General features: G+C 41.4%; 2 protein-coding genes and 1 long non-coding RNA gene across 4 annotated transcripts in view; 2 read left to right on the forward strand and 1 right to left on the reverse strand.

Annotated features, from left to right (window-relative positions):
* The window catches only part of gjc4b (gap junction protein gamma 4b), a 10,446-nt gene extending 7,637 nt beyond the window's left edge, over positions 1 to 2,809 (forward strand). The window contains exons 2-4 of one of the 2 annotated variants that reach the window (XR_004331552.1): positions 28 to 1,207; positions 1,329 to 1,402; positions 1,501 to 2,809. Coding sequence is in view for 1 of the 2 variants with exons in the window: in XM_032512957.1 (XP_032368848.1) it covers positions 61 to 1,207; positions 1,329 to 1,342 (1,161 nt within the window). In the remaining variant the exon portion in view is untranslated. Of the gene's footprint in view, positions 1 to 27; positions 1,208 to 1,328 lie in introns of both variants that reach the window. The other variant, XM_032512957.1, reaches the window with a different exon arrangement.
* Positions 1 to 5,158, forward strand: part of LOC116687525 (uncharacterized) — an 8,707-nt gene extending 3,549 nt beyond the window's left edge. Inside the window, exons 2-3 of the long non-coding RNA XR_004331575.1 lie at positions 3,290 to 3,294; positions 5,024 to 5,158. This is a non-coding gene — a long non-coding RNA (uncharacterized LOC116687525). The remainder of the gene's footprint in view (positions 1 to 3,289; positions 3,295 to 5,023) is intronic.
* LOC116687473 (lactase-phlorizin hydrolase) lies at positions 4,257 to 16,477 on the reverse strand. The gene is made up of 17 exons (XM_032512913.1): positions 15,817 to 16,477; positions 15,125 to 15,195; positions 14,217 to 14,294; positions 13,918 to 14,011; positions 12,332 to 12,419; positions 11,553 to 12,231; positions 10,820 to 11,468; positions 9,180 to 10,724; positions 8,810 to 9,078; positions 8,408 to 8,698; positions 8,118 to 8,316; positions 7,696 to 7,898; positions 7,469 to 7,575; positions 7,246 to 7,377; positions 6,922 to 7,145; positions 6,478 to 6,714; positions 4,257 to 4,499 (listed from the first exon to the last, which is right to left on the reverse strand). The coding sequence occupies exons 1-17, from the start codon at positions 16,436 to 16,438 to the stop codon at positions 4,303 to 4,305; spliced, it is 5,685 nt and encodes a 1,894-aa protein (XP_032368804.1). The 5' UTR covers positions 16,439 to 16,477; the 3' UTR covers positions 4,257 to 4,302.
* Positions 16,478 to 16,998: the final 521 nt, after the last annotated feature.

Raw genomic sequence — 16,998 nt, forward strand, 5'->3', positions numbered from 1 at the left:
CCCCCCCCCCCCTCCTTTTCTACACAGGTTAGAGAGCTTCCCTTCGGCTGCAGTGGCAAAATGAGCTGGAGTTTCCTTACACGTCTGTTGGATGAGATTTCCAACCACTCAACCTTCGTGGGCAAAATCTGGCTCACCCTCCTCATCGTCTTTCGCATCGTGCTGACTGCTGTCGGGGGCGAGTCAATCTACTATGATGAGCAGAGTAAGTTTGTGTGTAACACACAGCAACCCGGTTGCGAGAACGTGTGCTACGATGCGTTTGCACCGCTGTCACACATTCGCTTCTGGGTGTTTCAGGTGATTATGATCACCACCCCCACCATCATGTACCTGGGCTTTGCCATGCATAAGATTGCCCGCATGGAGGACGATGACTACCGGCCGCGGGGCAGGAAGAGGATGCCGATAGTGAGCCGCGGTGCCAACCGGGACTATGAGGAAGCGGAGGATAATGGGGAGGAGGACCCCATGATCCTGGAAGAGATTGAGCCAGAAAAGGAAAAGGAAGTCACGGAGAAGCCCAGCAAAAAGCACGACGGACGCCGTCGCATCAAGCGCGACGGCCTGATGAAGGTCTACGTGTTTCAGCTGCTGTCACGGGCCATCTTTGAGGCCTCATTCCTGTTTGGACAGTACATCCTTTATGGGCTGGAGGTGGTCCCGTCGTACGTGTGCACGCGCTCCCCTTGCCCGCACACGGTGGATTGCTTCGTCTCACGCCCCACAGAGAAAACCATCTTCCTGCTCATTATGTATGCCGTCAGCGCCCTGTGTCTGCTCTTCACCATGTTGGAGATCCTTCACCTCGGCTTCAGTGGTATTCGGGACTGCTTTTGCACACCGCGGCCTAAGCCTCCCACCCCCCGTCACCCAGCTCTGTCCAGCCAGAGGTCCTCCATCAGCCGCCAGCCATCTGCACCTCCAGGCTACCACACGGCTCTGAAGAAGGACCCGTCGGGGAAAATGGGCTTCAGGGACAACCTGGGAGACTCGGGCCGCGAGTCGTTTGGCGACGAGGCTTCATCGCGGGAGCTGGAGAGGCTGCGAAGACACCTGAAACTGGCTCAGCAGCACCTGGACCTGGCTTACCAAAATGAGGAGAGCAGCCCGTCGCGCAGCAGCAGCCCAGAGTCCAACGGAACCGCAGTGGAGCAGAATAGATTAAACTTTGCCCAGGAGAAGCAGAGCAGTACATGTGAGAAAGGTGAGGTCTCCAACCTATTCATCCCCTTTATAAGTATTTTTTTTTAATTGTATAATGTTTTTTTTAAATGTTGGATCGATCAATATGAAATGCTTTACTGATGCCATCTCTCTGTTCACAGGTCTTCGTGCGTAGGTTCTCATAAGACCACCTGACACAAGACTAAAATTTACATCAGTGACATCAGGATCAGTGAGAGGACACAAGGGAATCTCTCTCTCTCTCTCTCTCTCTCTCTCTCTCTCTCTCTCTCTCTCTCTCTCTGTCTCTCTGTCTCTGTCTCTCTCTGTCTCTGTCTCTCTGTGTGTGTGTACCTTGCTTGAGGTGGATGAAGTCAGCCCAAGCCTCCCTGTGTTACGGCCAGTTGTGGTGGGACAAAGAGGAGAGCGGTCGTCTCAACCAGCAATACTTGAGACGCCTGTCTGAAGATCCAAAGTGCTTACAAACTACCGTCATGCAGCAAGAACGGTTAAGGTTATCATGTACTTCTCCCTCAGGGCAACTAATAACTGTAATGTTTTTTTATATATCTTTTTTTTTTTTAATTATTATTACGGGAGTTTGTCCTCCTTTTTGGAAGTTCACAGTGAATGCATCTCAAGTTGGCCTTAGATCTAAACTAGTTGTAATGGCATTTTGTAAAGGTATGACCAAGCCAGTTGTAGTGCAAAGAACATGTTTATACCGTTAAAAAAAAAAAAAAAAAAGTTTACTTGGTGAGGAAGTGAATCTGAGTGGGTGAGATGCAAAACAAAGGTTAATGGACAAGCCACCACTCCTTAAAAAACGGTACTGGAGTTGTCGTCATGCTGATGAAGATATTTTTGTTAATTTTCATACAAAGGTTTCTCTCAAGTGTGTCACTTTTTTTAGTATTTTATAAATAGTTTTTTGACAATGTTGGCACTGCACCAGTCAACATTCCCGAGCCTGGTGCTGCGATGGTAACTGGAACACACTTGGGGTGCCTCTGTCCAAAGGAATAAAACAAACCTGGGTAATGCTTGAAAAATGTGTAACTTTTGATATTGTCTTGTGTTGTTTAAACATGTATTTGATATGGTTCTTTATTTTTGTATTGTATTAAGAAGAGGCTACTGTCAACGTGGCAGACATGATTTTATTTTAACACAACACTCAGTCTGCTGTCTTAGTTCCCTGAAGCTTGTGCATGTACTTGCAATCTTTAAGTTCAACTGTTCAGTTATTAAAAAAAAGTAATAACCTGCAACTTAATATTTACGTATCTCTGACCAGCAATTTTTTCCTTTCCGTACAAACCTGGATTTAATTGTATAATTTGGTTAAATAAGGGAAAATACTGTTTGTGTTCCATGTCAGAGAGATTATTGCTGTTCTAGAAACTTAATGAGGGTTGTTAAAAGAAACATAATCATTTCAATGCCTTGAACGTGCTCCGAGATGCCATCTTTTGTATGCTGAGTCATGCCCACAGTGCCGAATCATGCCCACAGTGCCAATCAGTGTCAAACTCAAATATTGTCATCTCAAGTTATTTTGGAACAATGCTTTTTGTACTTTTTATACTTTTTGTATTGATAGTTCTTTGTGGTTAGTTTTTAAAATAAATTTTTTCAACAAAACACTTTGTCAAGGGTTTGAGTCTGTTTTTATTATGACTATAAATTCAACCTACATGCTAAGCATAGGTTCAGTTGTAATGGTTAGGGATTTAGAAAATAGGACATAATACTTTGTTCATTTTAGGTATTTTATCCGGGAAAAATTAAGGTCTCAGATTTTGCAACTCAGCCACCATTAACACTAATTATTCAAAAGCTACACTTTGAAATCAGCAGAAAAAGGTTACTCCTACAAAAACACAATCCATTTGCAGTATCAATTTGTCAAATGTAATATTTTACATAGAACTTCAGTGGGAATTAGTTTTACAAGACATTTGTTTTATGACTTCTCAGATGATCATATTTCTGGCATCAAACAATCTGAAGCATATGTCAAAGTTCTGTAAATATGATGAAACAATATAACTTAACATTTTTTTTCTTTTTTAGGGTGGTTAAAGATTTTAAGTTTTAAATCTCTGTGTGTAGCAGGCAGTGAGGGTAGCAGGATGTTAAAAATTAAACTACAGGTACCCCTAGTGGCAGTTTTAATCTCTACAGTGGGAATGTTAAACTCCTGGTGCAGTTGGACCTGCAGCTTTGGAGAACACAGCAATAAGGGTTAGGAGACCATTTTGTTCCAGGAAACACCTTAAACCACAGCTAAACTAATAACAGAGCTACAGCCCCCTATCAGTCAACAAAATGTTGAATTATTCCAAACATAGGAGTACAACATACATGGCAATGAGTAACAGAACCAATTTTCTACAAGTCATTCTCCAGTGTGTCATGTATGGTGCAACAGATTGGGTTTGTACAAACGTCTATAAGATACGCTATCTAACACCACTTCTCAGCACCTCTGCTCAAATAGTTTAAGAACTATCTGAAAACATCTGTCATAGACAGGTATTAAGTCTGTGTGCATGGATGGTGAAAAGGTGCTATTATTTCTGATATTGGTGTTAAAGTTGTAGGCCCATAACAAAATGTTTTCTGTTGTATCATTGAAGGTAAGCATGTGGTTGCATTAAGTTTCATATTCAGCTTAATCAAAGTGGAAGACTATCTCACTGGTTTGTGTGTGGACCAGCTGCTGTAACCAGATCATAGTTGGTATTTTTACTTCATTAATGACTTACTTGTGTTTAACTTTTTAAAGACAGGACGGAGTGCTACCATAAACGAAGGGCAGATCTGGTTGGATTCAATGCGGTTCACCGTTACAGCTGCTCAATTTTAGCAGTAAATTAAATAACGTGCATCATGAGCAAATTGTATCATTTTCTACTCATAAACAGACTTGAGATCAGCAGTAACATATTGATGTTATTGGATGAATGAAAAATATAAGACATTTGTCTTAACTGCTTAACTTTATTATCATGAAGGAAGTTTCATTAAATGGTGTTTATAGGAATACGCAGCTCAGACAGTATACAGTTACACTTCCATTACAACCCTTGATATTTTCAATTAGAATTTCCACTCCACTTCCACATTCCATCAATATCTTCTTCTAAAGTTAAAATGGTTTGTTTTCTTTGCCTTATAAAGGAAAAAAGATAAACAAATAGCTCCCAACGCTGCAACGGTCAGTAGAGCAAATGTGGTGGTAAGTCCGATCTGGGCATCACTGGTAGAGAGCTTCATACCCAGGAAGCTCACGGTGTTGGGAGGGGGTGTGATCGGTGCGCTCGTTGCTGTAGGACAGACACAAAGGTTGTCTAATTAGTAGTAGGAACTGTAAATCTAAACCTTATTTGTTACACACATTGTAAATGTGGGAACAGAAAACCTAGTTCACAAAATCGGTGTGGGAAATGGTTATTTTCTTTCTTGCTAAGAGTTAGATGAAGATCAATAGCACACCCATGTCTGTCTGTTTAACACGCAGCTACAGACAGCAGACGGTTGGCTTTAGTTTAGACTGAGAGCCCGAGGAAGCAGCTAGCCTGGCTCTGTCCAAAGGGGACAAAATCCACCTTCCAGCACCTCTAAAGCTCAGGGATTAACACATTATAGATTTTCTTTAAGAAGATGACAACAAGACTCTTGACTAAGAAATAGTCTAGGATTTTGTACAGACCAAAAAGATACAACATTGTAATTAGTGAGCTTTAAAGGTTATGGTTACTTTTGGACAAAGCCAGGCTAGCTGTTTAAGCTTGCTTTCAGTCTTTTAGCTAAGCTTAGCTAACTCTGTACCGGCTCCAGCTTGATAAAGTGATGGTTCGGAGTGATTTTACCCTAGGGTCCTTTGCACCATGACCTTGAGCCAAACAACCCCCCAAAAGCTTCTTTCACCTGGTTGAACAATGAGCGAGTTAGCTTTATCAGCTGATTAGCTTAGTTCAGGTGCCAATGGTGGCAGTAGCTCAGTCCGTAGGGAGTTGGGTTGGGAACCAGAGGGTCACTGGTTCAAGTCCCCGTATGGACCAAAAAGTACAGAGTGTGGATTGGTGGCTGGTGGTATGCTACTTGCCTCCTGAGCACTGCCAGGTGCTCTTGAGCAAGGCACTGTACCCCCCCAACCGCTCAGGGTGCTGGTTCAGCTGGCAGCCCACTCACTCTGACATCTCTCCATTAGTGCATGTATAGGTGCTGAGCATGTGTGCGTATTTCAGGCCTGTGTGTGATTACTAACAAAGTGTGTACACAGCGCGTAAATTCTAATTTCCCCGCTGGGGATTAATAAACAAATTAAAATTACTAAAAATGTAATTATTGGAACCAAGCGTGTATCTCATAAATTACCCCACTAATGAAGCCCAAAATGATACCAAACATCTTCAGTAGTACAAAGTAGGTTATGTACTCATAAAATTATGGACTGGGAAGTTTGCAAGTACACCGGGAGTTTATTTAAATAACACTTGCCTGCTGGCTTCTGCTAGCGCTCGCGACAGTAAGACGAGTATTTAGGGACGTCTACAAAAAACATTGAAAAGAAAACCATATTTATTAATTTTTTAAAATTAATTTAATCATTATATAGCTTAGTGTCTCCAAACTTACCTTAATTATAACTTGTCTCCTGCTAGTTGTACTACAGCACTTACTTTTAAAAATAGTAGTAGAAGTAGGTCGTAGAAGTTTGGTATTATTTCAGGCATTCTTAGTGGTGTAATTTACAAGATACACACTTGGTTTCAATAGTGCCTGCAATAAGCTAACCAGCTGATAATGCTAACTCGCCCGTTGTTCGACTCAGTTGAAAAAAGCTTCTGGGGGGTTGTTTGGCTCCAGGTCGTAGTGCAAAGGACCCTAGGGTAAAATTACTCCGAACCGTCACTTTAACAGACAGCTATGTAAGTGGTATTCTCTCATCTAACTCTAAAATGTTGCACTGTTCCTTTAGGTCTTAACAAAATTAGGCCTACTTCAGTAACTCCTATGGGCTTAGAAGTAGCTGGGTCAGTATATCACAAGATGTGAATATGTCCGGGGACTCCCATGGGTCCTTGACGGGGTATAAATTATTTTTCCTATAATTCTATACTTAAGCACCACAATGACAGAATGTATGACTGTTTTGGTAATGGCTGTCATACACTTTCTGTGATAAAACAGTCTTCACAATCTTATCAATTTGGGGGTGGTCTAAATTGTGAAAGGGTTTGGAATCCACTGAGTGCAGATCTTAGTTCCAATTGTCAGTTTATGAGTACATCAACTTACGTTCAGCCACAGAGTTCAAGCACTCATGGGGTCCCGTGGCGGGGTCGGGGAATCCGTTGCAGTTGATGATGGTGGAGTAGAGGGTGACAGAAGTCTTGGCAACTCGAGGCAGTTTAGGGTTTGAGTGATTAACGTAGAAAAGGCCAAATCTCTCCGAAAAGCCAGTGGCCCACTCTAGGTTGTCCATCAGTGACCAAGCTGTGTAACCACCGATATCCACGTTATCTAGCAAGTATGCTGGGAGGAGAAAATGAACATCTTTAGGAATGCAAAATTATTGTTTTATATACTAGAAATTCAGTAGTTTGCTTTAAACATGAACATTATTTGGTCAAACGGAAGGATTACCATTGACCAAACAGCATCCACTACTTAGAGATACTTTCATGAGATATTGTCAATTATCTATATTAGAAATATACAATGGAAGTTGTGGTTTGATACCTTTCAGCACCTGGTTGATGTATTTTTCAAAGTAGTGGCTCCTATGAATATCATTAAGGTCAATAGGTCCCCGCTCTGAAATGCCATTTTCTGTGATGATAATACGTGGATTTCCATACTCTTTCTTAATGAAATTTAATATCCTTCGGAATCCAAATGGAGAGACCTTCAGCCAGGATGAGCCTGAATCCAGCCAGGTACGATCAGCTATTGTTCCTGCACCCCTAAGAAGACACAATCAGTGACTTTAATTTTTTTCTCTCACAAAAATTAAGATACTACATCTTCAGCGCATCACTTTGGGATCATGTATGACTTGCTTACCTGTCAGCATCATAGTGCTGAAGGTTTCCATAGTTCACAGGGAATGCCAAGACAGTGGTGTAATGGTTGAACCCAAAATAATCATAGGTACCCTTAATCCTCTTAATCTCCTCAGGAGTGAACTCAGGCAGCCTGGAGAGGTTGAATAAAACTAATTCAATTTGCCTGATAAATGCAAAACAATATTTTTCTTTTCAAACTTAAATGTGAGTTTTTATAATACCGAGATTTAGAAAGCCCTGCAGCTAAGCTTCGCTCTCGAATGATTGTCTTCATCATGTTGCTGTAGTCCCCATTAAAAACGGGGTGGGCAAACCAGCCAATGTAGAACTGAGCAAGGAGACACACAACAGCTATTAGAGATGTATATATTATAAAATGTGTGTACAAAAGAAGAGTCAGCAATCAATAAGTTGTGTAAAAGTATCTCTGTTTTTGTTTTTGTTGTACCTGCACCACACGTCTTGCAGCATCAATGTCCTCCTGCTTATAGGGATTTCTGGGTTCTGACCAGTCAGAGTTGATGGTGATAGAGATAATTCCTTTCTGTTTGGCCCGGTACGTGTCATTGTAGAGATGCCAGGCCTCAGCGTGAGCTTTAAGTAGGTTGTGACCCACAATGTAGGGCAGAGTGCCTGGTCGGAAACTGATCCCTGGGCACACACAAGGAGTAACAGACTTATTTGGTGGTTTGTTTAGTTATATGCTTTTTGTCATTGTGGTTTACAAAGGTCAAATTAAGGATTGTTGTACAGAATGAATGCTGTTTTCTCACTCCATGTGTCACTCCATTACCATGCACTACTGTTTTGATAACATTCTTCTTTTACCCTGTAGGAGTGTGAGATGAAATGCATTATGTAAAAACAAACCTGGGGCAGCTGCTCCATAGCCATGGCCTATATTGGCTACATTGTATGGCTCATTAATAGTGATCCAAAATTTCACTTTGTGGCCAAGACGGCTAAAGATGAGGTCAGCATAATCCCTGAATTTGACAACAATAGTCTCATTCTCCCAGCCACCAACATCCTGCAGAGCTTGTGGAAGGTCCCAGTGGTAGAGAGTGATCTGACAAAGGGAAAATCTGTTACGGTTTAGCAAATTAAGCAACTCGCCATTTCAAATAATTGTTTGTGATGCTGGTAAGAATTACACATACATGGGGTTGGATGTTTGCTATGAGCAATGCGTCCACCAATCTGTGGTAGTAGTTGAGTCCAGCCTCATTGATGTGCTTGGTGGTGCCATCAGGAAGCACCCTCGGCCAGGATATAGAGAAACGGTAATGGGTCACCTTAAGTTGCTTCAATATAGCAACATCCTCTTCTACTTTATTGTAACTGTCGCAGGCTATGTCACCATTGTCATCATTGTACACTCGGAGAGGAGTGTGAGCAAACTTGTCCCAGATGCTAAGTCCTTTTCCATCTGCTCTCCACCCCCCTTCAATCTGGAAAGAGTAAATTTAAAACAGAGATTTAAATAGAAAACAACAGAGTAAGGAATGTATGTGCAATTTTCCAATCCAGCATTAAGGAAGGGGCTTCATCAAAACAGTTACCTGGTATGATGCCGTTGCAGTACTCCATATAAAGTCTTTGCGGAAATGTCCATAAAGTTGCTTCTCATCATCAGGTATAGGGAAACCATTGTCCTTTATGACTTGGTAGTAAAAATGAGCTGAGTACTTGGGTGTTCTTGGCCGGTTTGGGTTAGTGAAGTCCACATGGTGCAGCCCAAATCCAACTTTGTACCCATTGAGCCACTCAAAAGAATCCATCAAAGACGTTGCTATGTATCCTTTCACCTTCACACCATCAAGCTCATAGGCTGTTAATAAAACGTACACACACAAATAAATGACCAAGACTAAAAATCAAAACATGACAATAATAATATTTAAATTAGCAAATGTATGTATGCCAGTGCACCTTTCAGAGCCTCATCAACGTAGGTTTTGTAATAAAATACTCTGGCAGAGTCATCCCAAGTTGTCTTTGAGTCTGTCGCAACTCCATTCTCCGTTATGTAAATATCTGGATCTCCATACTCCTCTTTGATCCAGTTGAGGAGTCTTCTCAAGCCCCATGCTACAGCTCTCTGGTTACTGATGGCAGTAGTCGGCGAATCACCTTCCTCAGCTTCTGACAAGTCCCGGTCATATTCATAAGATTGAGGTGCAAGCCTCAATGTAGCATGACTTACTTTCTTTGTAGTGTAATGATTTACACAAAACACATCAGCAGTTCCTTTGATGAAGGTCTTTTCTTCTTCAGTGAAGGAAGGCAGTCTTGTCACTGTAAGACCCTGGAGTTCACTTTTGTTTCCAACTTGCCACTTCATTGCATCAGGATAGTCACCATTCTTGAAAATGGGGTGTGCAAACCAGCCCAGTTGGAACTGCAGAGCGCGGTCAGCAGCCACCACTTCACGTGGAACATGAACATCTTTAGGTTCAATCCAATCAGCATTGAGGGCAATAGATACTAGACCGCCTTGGGATTTGCGATACTTATCATCGTATGTGTGGTAAGCCTTGGCGTGTGCTTTTATAAGGTTGTGTGCAACTCTGTATGGTGCAATTCCTGGATTCTTAACATTTGGTGGGAACTGTCCAAGTCCATATCCTGACCAAGCAATTGTGTGAGGCTGGTTGAAGGTCATCCAAAATTTCACTCTGTTTCCAAAGGTGGCAAAGCAGAAGTCACAAAAGTCGTTAAATATATTAATCATCTCTACATTGTCCCAGCCACCGAGGTCTTGTAAAGCTTGAGGAAGGTCCCAGTGGTAGATTGTCACCATGGGAGTGATGTTGTATTCTAAGAGGCCATCAATTATTCTATTGTAGTAGTCAACACCTTTCTGGTTCAGGGAGGTGCGCCGACCATCAGGAAAGATCCTGGACCAGGACAAAGAGAATCTGTACGACTTTACCCTCAGAGCTCGCAGCATGTAGAAGTCTTCATCCAGTCTGTGGTAGCTGTCACTGGCCACATCTCCATTAGCAAGAACACTGCCAGGTTTTTGGGTGAATGTATCCCAGATGCTAGGCCCCTTCCCATCAGCATTCCAGCCACCTTCGATCTGGTAAGCAGAAGATGATACTCCCCAACTGAAGCCTTGTGCGAAAGTGCCGTAGTGGTACAGCTTTCTCTGGAAGTTAGACTGTTGTGAGAATTTCTCCCAGACAACCTTTGATTTAGACGGAACCTCTGAGGGTGGTAAAGCAGTTGGCTGGCGTGTAAGTTGTATCCCTGCCCCTTTAAAAACATCCCCTTTTAGTGACCCAAATCCGTTTCGCTTGATGACCTCAGAGTAGAAATATGCCGATTGTTTTGGGGTTCTTGGTCTGTCAGCATCTTCAAAATTTACACGGTGAAGACCAAATCTTTGGCTGTAGCCTTGTTTTCCTTCAAATCCATCCATGAGTGACTGCACTGTGAATTGCTGCACATCCACTCCATCTAAGGTAATTGCTACAAAAGGGACAGACACAACAGCACATTAACATTGAAAATAATTCAAAATTATGTGAGAGGTGGTTTTCTTCAGAGAAATTCTGTACACTGACCTTTTAGGGCCTCATTGATGTAACTGTTCATGTACTCTATCCTATTGGTGTCATTGAGAGTGTCTCCACTGTACTCAGTTGGCATACCATTCCCAGTAATGTGGATGGGCACTTTGGTAACATTCAAGTATTCAGTGGAAATGTAGTTTAGAAGCCTTCTAAGTCCCCAAGGTGCAGAATAGATCCAGTCAGAAGCTGTAGATGACCATGATGGGTCCACATGTGCCTGGAAGTCGCCTACTCCCTGAGGACCAGGGGTGCAGCCACCAACACTGTTGTTGACCAACCGGGAGGTAAAGTGGTTTAACCCCAAAAAGTCAGCTGTTCCACTTATCCTCTGGCTCTCTTCAGTAGTGAAAACTGGAAGTCTTACAGGCTCAGAGAGGGGACACTCATTTCTTTTCTGTTCAATCTGAGTCTTGAGTGTTGCTGGATAATCTCCATTTACAAAAATGGGATGTGCAAACCAGCCTAGCATGAACTGCAGGTAGCGATCTGCAGCTGCTACGTCTTCAGGTCTGGAAGGGTCCATGGGCTCAGCCCAGTCAGAGTTCAATGCAATGCCTACCTTCCCTCCTTGTGTCGTCCTGTACTTGTCATTGTAGACGTGAAAGGCCTCAGCATGGGACTTGAGCATATTGTGAGTGACCTGCAAAGAAAAAATAAATAATTACATTAGTAAATGTAGAACTGCTGTGCATTAACATGTATTTCATATTAATATTGCTCTCACCTGATACGAGGCAACCACATAGTCTTTTAATCCAGGGGGATGGTCACCAATGCCATACCCAGCATGGCTCACCACCCAGGGGCTACTGAATGTGTTCCAGGTCTTGACCCTGTCTCCAAACCTGGAGAAGCAGAAGTCTGCGTAGTCCTTGAAGGCTTCAACAATGGAAACGTTGGTCCATCCACCATAGTCCTGGAGTGCCTGGGGTAGATCCAAGTGGTAGAGAGTGACAACAGGTTGTATTTCAGACTCAATGAGAGCATTGATCAGCTTGTCATAGTAGTGCGTCCCTTTCTCTGATTGGCTGCCCCGGTGTCCTGAGGGGAAAATACGGGCCCAGGAGATCGAAAACTGGTAGGTGTTGACATGAAGGCCTCGCAGGAGGTAGACATCGTAATCCACCTTGTGATAACTGTCACAAGCTAGATCAGCTGTTTGATTTTCAAAGGCTTGGCCGTCATGACCAAAACGGTCCCAAATGGTCTCTCCCTTACCATCTTCTACCCAGCCTCCCTCAACCTTGAAGGATTCGCTAGAGGTGGCCCATTGGAAGCCAGAAGGGAACGATCCATTGAGGAAAAGATCTCGTTCTGTTGTGGACTGGGCCCCAAACTTATTCCACACAGTCTGATAACCGTTTCTAAATGTTTTAATTTCATTGTAGTGTGAAATGTCATGACTATTGGAAAATAGAGGGACATGAAACAATGTAAACATACAAGTAACAAACCGTCATTACGGCCATATTAAACTGTACATTTCACCAAGATAAAAGTTACCTGGTTGGGTAGTCCTCCACTTCCAGCATACCCAACATATCCATTATGTCACATCCCACAATATTCAAGTCCTTATTGTTTAATAAGGCTGTGATGAGTAAAAGACAGAGTTACTGACAGTTCTATGATCAAAATAAATGGCATATTTAGAAGTAAAAAGTCACATTCCTTTTTGATATATATTAAAAAGAGCCTGCAGCAATGCTAGCAGCTCTGTTAGGCTGTACTTAACATGATGCTTAGCAGGTATACTGACCATTTTCAAACAAAAAACTGGCATGCTCAACTCCATAGTCTTAGGAGCTTAATGTGTGCCTTCCCCAAAATCATACATGGCAAATGAAGTTGCCACTTACATGTAAGTATATATAACTTGTACATGTCTTACCAATGCACAGCAGAAGGAAACAGACAGTTAGGATTTCCACAGCGTTTTAGCATTACTGACCATGATCTCCATCTTAATTTAGCGTGCTAGCATCTGCTAATTAGCATTAAACAGCTGAGGCTCATAGGAATGTCATTAGTTTGACAGGTATTTGGTCATAAACCAAAGTATTTCAAATAAAGTAAGTAAGAAGGGAAGTAAACATTGATTTTGATCTTAAAATAGCACTAGCTGAAAAGTTAAAACCAAAGTTATAGCAATGTATCCGGAGGGGGACATGCAAATCTGTACCAAATATCATTTCAATCCATCCAATAGTTTCACTCAAACCCCAAGTGTAAACCGCACAATGACGGTAGAGAATCACCATTGTCAGTAGACCCGTCCTCTGGGCACTGTGAAGTTTTATACACAATTTATTGTCAATCCAAGCAATAGTTGTTGAGTTATTTCAGTTTTAACCAAATTGGTGCACTGACTGACATGGCCATCCCTAGAGAGCCATGCTGCTAGCATCAGCATCAGTTAATGGTAGATACATCCTTAATTAATTTGCAACAAACACTTAATAAATTAGGGGCTTTAAACCCTACAGTCTTTGTCTAATCAATCAACATTTAGAATATTCTTGCCACAGTCAAGTGGAAACGACTGATCAAACAACATGTATTGCCTGCTAAACACATTACGTTGTGTTGTATGCATTAACTTAAAATTAGAAAGCAGGTCCAGCTGTGCCATGGATGGGATTTTCCTTGCAAAACTTTACTGAACCATAAAGAAAACAATTTACACTGATCACTGCCATATGATAACACTTCTACTAACACTGCCATGATTGTTGTACTGTAAAAGTTCATGATATTGAAATTTACAACAGGCTAGATTGATATGTCTTGCCAGTAAAACACAGAGGATTATGTTGAAAATATCCAATAAATTTTCAACTTCATGAACAATTCATTAGAGTTTCAATGATAATAATAATAATAAGTAATACTCAACAGTAGAAGAACCAAATGCACATTTATGAATTTAATAAGAATGACCACTTGAATGCTGACTTTTTTCTAATTTCATGTGTATTGTTCCTGTTGTAATATTTTAGATTGTTTCACAAAGCCCAAAAGTGATAGTAGTTTATTAGTAAATAAGTAGTGTAATTTTGAGAGAGACACTGTTGTTTCATGAAATTTACCTTGGACGAAATTGCCAAGAAGCTGGTACTCATTGTATTGACAACCATGAACAGTCATCTTGTATATCAGGATAGGCAAGTCCCCGCTGGACATCTACAACAAAACATACATGTGGCTGAATTCTGAGAATAAAGTCAGAATTCTGACTTTAATCTCAGAATTCTGAGAAAAAAAGTCAGAATTCTGAGAAAAAAGTCAGAATTCACATACATTTTTCACCAGTGGCCCTTATCCTCTTCCGTAGATACAAAATATGAACTGCAACATGAAAAGAAACACCCTTGAATGTTTACTGTACCTGTAAGATGCTCAGCTCCTTTGCAAAGTTTGTTGCAGAGGCACAATTATATTCAATGTGCACTGACAAGAAGTCCATCTGTTCAAAATAAAAAATACAGCATAGTATGTACTCATGTCTTTTAATGAAATACAAAGTGCTTGTTTAAGTTTTATAGCCATGGTGGCGACATTGATTCACAACATACTAATGTTAGCCAAAGGTTTTGTTGTTTTGAGAAGGATGTGAGTCAGAGTAAAGACACAGGCACAAGTTGCTGACGCATAACCTTTGAACACTTGTTGTCAAAGAGTTAAGATAAGGAGAGATATGTAACATTTTGAACAGCTGACAATACACTTTGTAGAAGGCTGAATCAAGTAGAAAATAAGGCACCACCGGGACCTTGCGAAGATGAGACCATCACTTCTAGATCTGCACAAGGAGGATGCTTGTTAGCTACCAAGAGGTCGAAAAAGAACTGCAAAACCTGTGGTGCAGTACGAGCCCTTCATACACGCAACAACAATCAGAACTGCGTGGACAACTATTCTAGAGTTCGTTGTCCATACACTTCTTGTTTGCAGGGAGATGTGCTTTAAATGAAGTACCAAGTTGTATATTTAAGTGTATTGCTTAATACAACATATATATATATATATATATATATATATATATATATATTTATTTATTATTGTTATTATTACAGGTGGAATTATAACATCCACAAATATAATGGCAAAGTCTCCCTTAAATATAACATTGAAAATGACTATTTCTATTCATGTTGATTTACTGTTTTTCACATAGTTTTCATTCAGAGCCTAAAAGCAGTAGCACCTACATTTAATAATATATAAATGATATAAAGAAAAAAAGACATTTGAAAGATAAATATTCATGAGAGACCAGAAGAAGCAGCAGCTTACTGTAGTTGAATCTTTGATCTGGGGAAGAATTTCAACGTCGTTGGCTCTCAACCCGATTGACAAACGTCTCCCTGTGAATGTGCATAAAGACACTCTTAGCACAATGTAACTGTAAATGTAAAGCCAAACAAAGTTTGTGACAAAGCACAATTTAAATTATTAAATTAACGATGATTGAAATTCATTTAGCTGCTCAGTTTCAGGCTCCTGGTATTGTGTGTGCTGGCTCGCTGTCACACTCTGGCAAAGCGGGACTACATTGACCGTGAACAGTGAAACAAGTGACTAGAAGCGAGCCATCTTTATGGTTATTGGTAACACCTGTGCTTTTCCTACTACGACAAATCTGCAAGAAGAAAAAGCCAATTGAGCCCAGCTTTACATTGGCATGAATGCTTGGCGTTATTTAATAATCTCACCTGAATTGTTTATAGAGATAAGCATGGTAATCTCCACAAGTTATCTGTGTCATAAATTATAGGGGGAAGGGTTTCAGAAAATAGAGATTATAAGTTGGTCATAAAGTTACTTCTCAAGACACATTGAAAATGCCATATATAAGTCAATGTAGTAATGGAGACATAAGGGTTCAGAATTAAGGGTGACAAGAAATAATTGCCTGCAAAAAGAAGTTAAATCAATCAATCGTTTATATTTATTCATCTCCTCCCTCTTTTGTGAGTCTTAGTTACCTTTGTCAGGAAACCGTTGATGGTAGAGCTGGTAAATGTTCTTGTTGAGCTGGAGGACATTTTGCAAAGGACCGGGAGCACCTAAAGGCTGCCCGTCATGCCAAACATCATCTAAGTCACTCAGGGTCACCCATGAGTGCACCAGCTCTCCAAACTCCTGGAAGGCAAACTCTGCATACTGCTGAAACATCTTTCCCAGCTCCTGGCTCTCCCAGCCTCCATACCTTGATCTCAGAGTGTCTGGCACTGTGGATCCATGAAGGATAACCAGAGGCTGAAGGCCCACCTCCAGCAGCTGTTTAAGCAGGGTCTGGTAACAGGTAACCACAGCCTGCTGCGGTTGGCTGGGGAGGCCTGTAGGCAGGAGTTGAGCCCATGAGAGCGGCACTTTGAAGCTGGTCAGCCCTCTGTCCTGGAGATACTTAAAGTACTGTCTAGAGCCTGGAGGCATGGGATGACTGCAGTCAAATGCATCATTCACTGCACTTCCTGAGCTTCTCACCAGCTGCTTTGTCAGAGGCCCCGCAATAAGCATGAAGTCCTCCTTTCCATTCAGCTCACTGCTCCGGCAAACATACAGACAAAAAACACACAAGGAAGCAACCCACATTGGGTAGTTCATTGTGGCTTGAAATGGACAGACTGATGTCCTCAATGGATAGCCGAGCTCTTTTAAAGCAATCATGTTTCATTCTTATTGCATTGTTACACAATTGTGCAAGTTAGCGTTTTATTGCAGCTTTGTGATACGGTCAGAAAGACTCTGGACTCGCACATGGCAAGTGATAAATAACTGCATCCCGCTCTTGTACTCATGTTTGAAGACCATGAAATGTGTAGTTCCAACATGCTTTTTAAAAAAATGGTAAATAGCATGACGGTAAAATGTGAGCGAGAATATAAAGGCTTTTACTTTTTAACCCACAAGTGTAAGAAATACATCTTAGAGGCCAAAGTATAAGTTTAAATATAGTGAGTGTTGTTTAGGAGGAACCTACAGGTGCCCTTTTGAATTCCTTTTACACAACAAAGCTAAGGTTGGAAATGCTAAGGGAGATGGATTCACAGTGTACTGTCTGCCCTTGCTGGTATCTCTCCCACCAGCAATGTTTCTCTTCTTAACTTCAGAAAAACACAAGTATGCTATCACAGTGTCCATCATGAACTACAATCAACTGACGC

This window comes from Etheostoma spectabile, chromosome 4, assembly GCF_008692095.1.
Source record: "Etheostoma spectabile isolate EspeVRDwgs_2016 chromosome 4, UIUC_Espe_1.0, whole genome shotgun sequence".
NCBI lineage: Eukaryota > Metazoa > Chordata > Actinopteri > Perciformes > Percidae > Etheostoma > Etheostoma spectabile.

Excerpts from the sequence above, each read along its gene's own strand:
- LOC116687473 (XM_032512913.1), bottom strand. The coding sequence starts at position 16,438 with ATGAACTACCCAATGTGGGTTGCTTCCTTGTGTGTTTTTTGTCTGTAT. Across the intron at positions 12,420-13,917 it reads TCTTGGCAATTTCGTCCAAG|CCTTATTAAACAATAAGGAC; the intron begins GTAAATTTCATG and ends TACTCATCACAG. Across the intron at positions 11,469-11,552 it reads ATGTGGTTGCCTCGTATCAG|GTCACTCACAATATGCTCAA; the intron begins GTGAGAGCAATA and ends TTTTCTTTGCAG.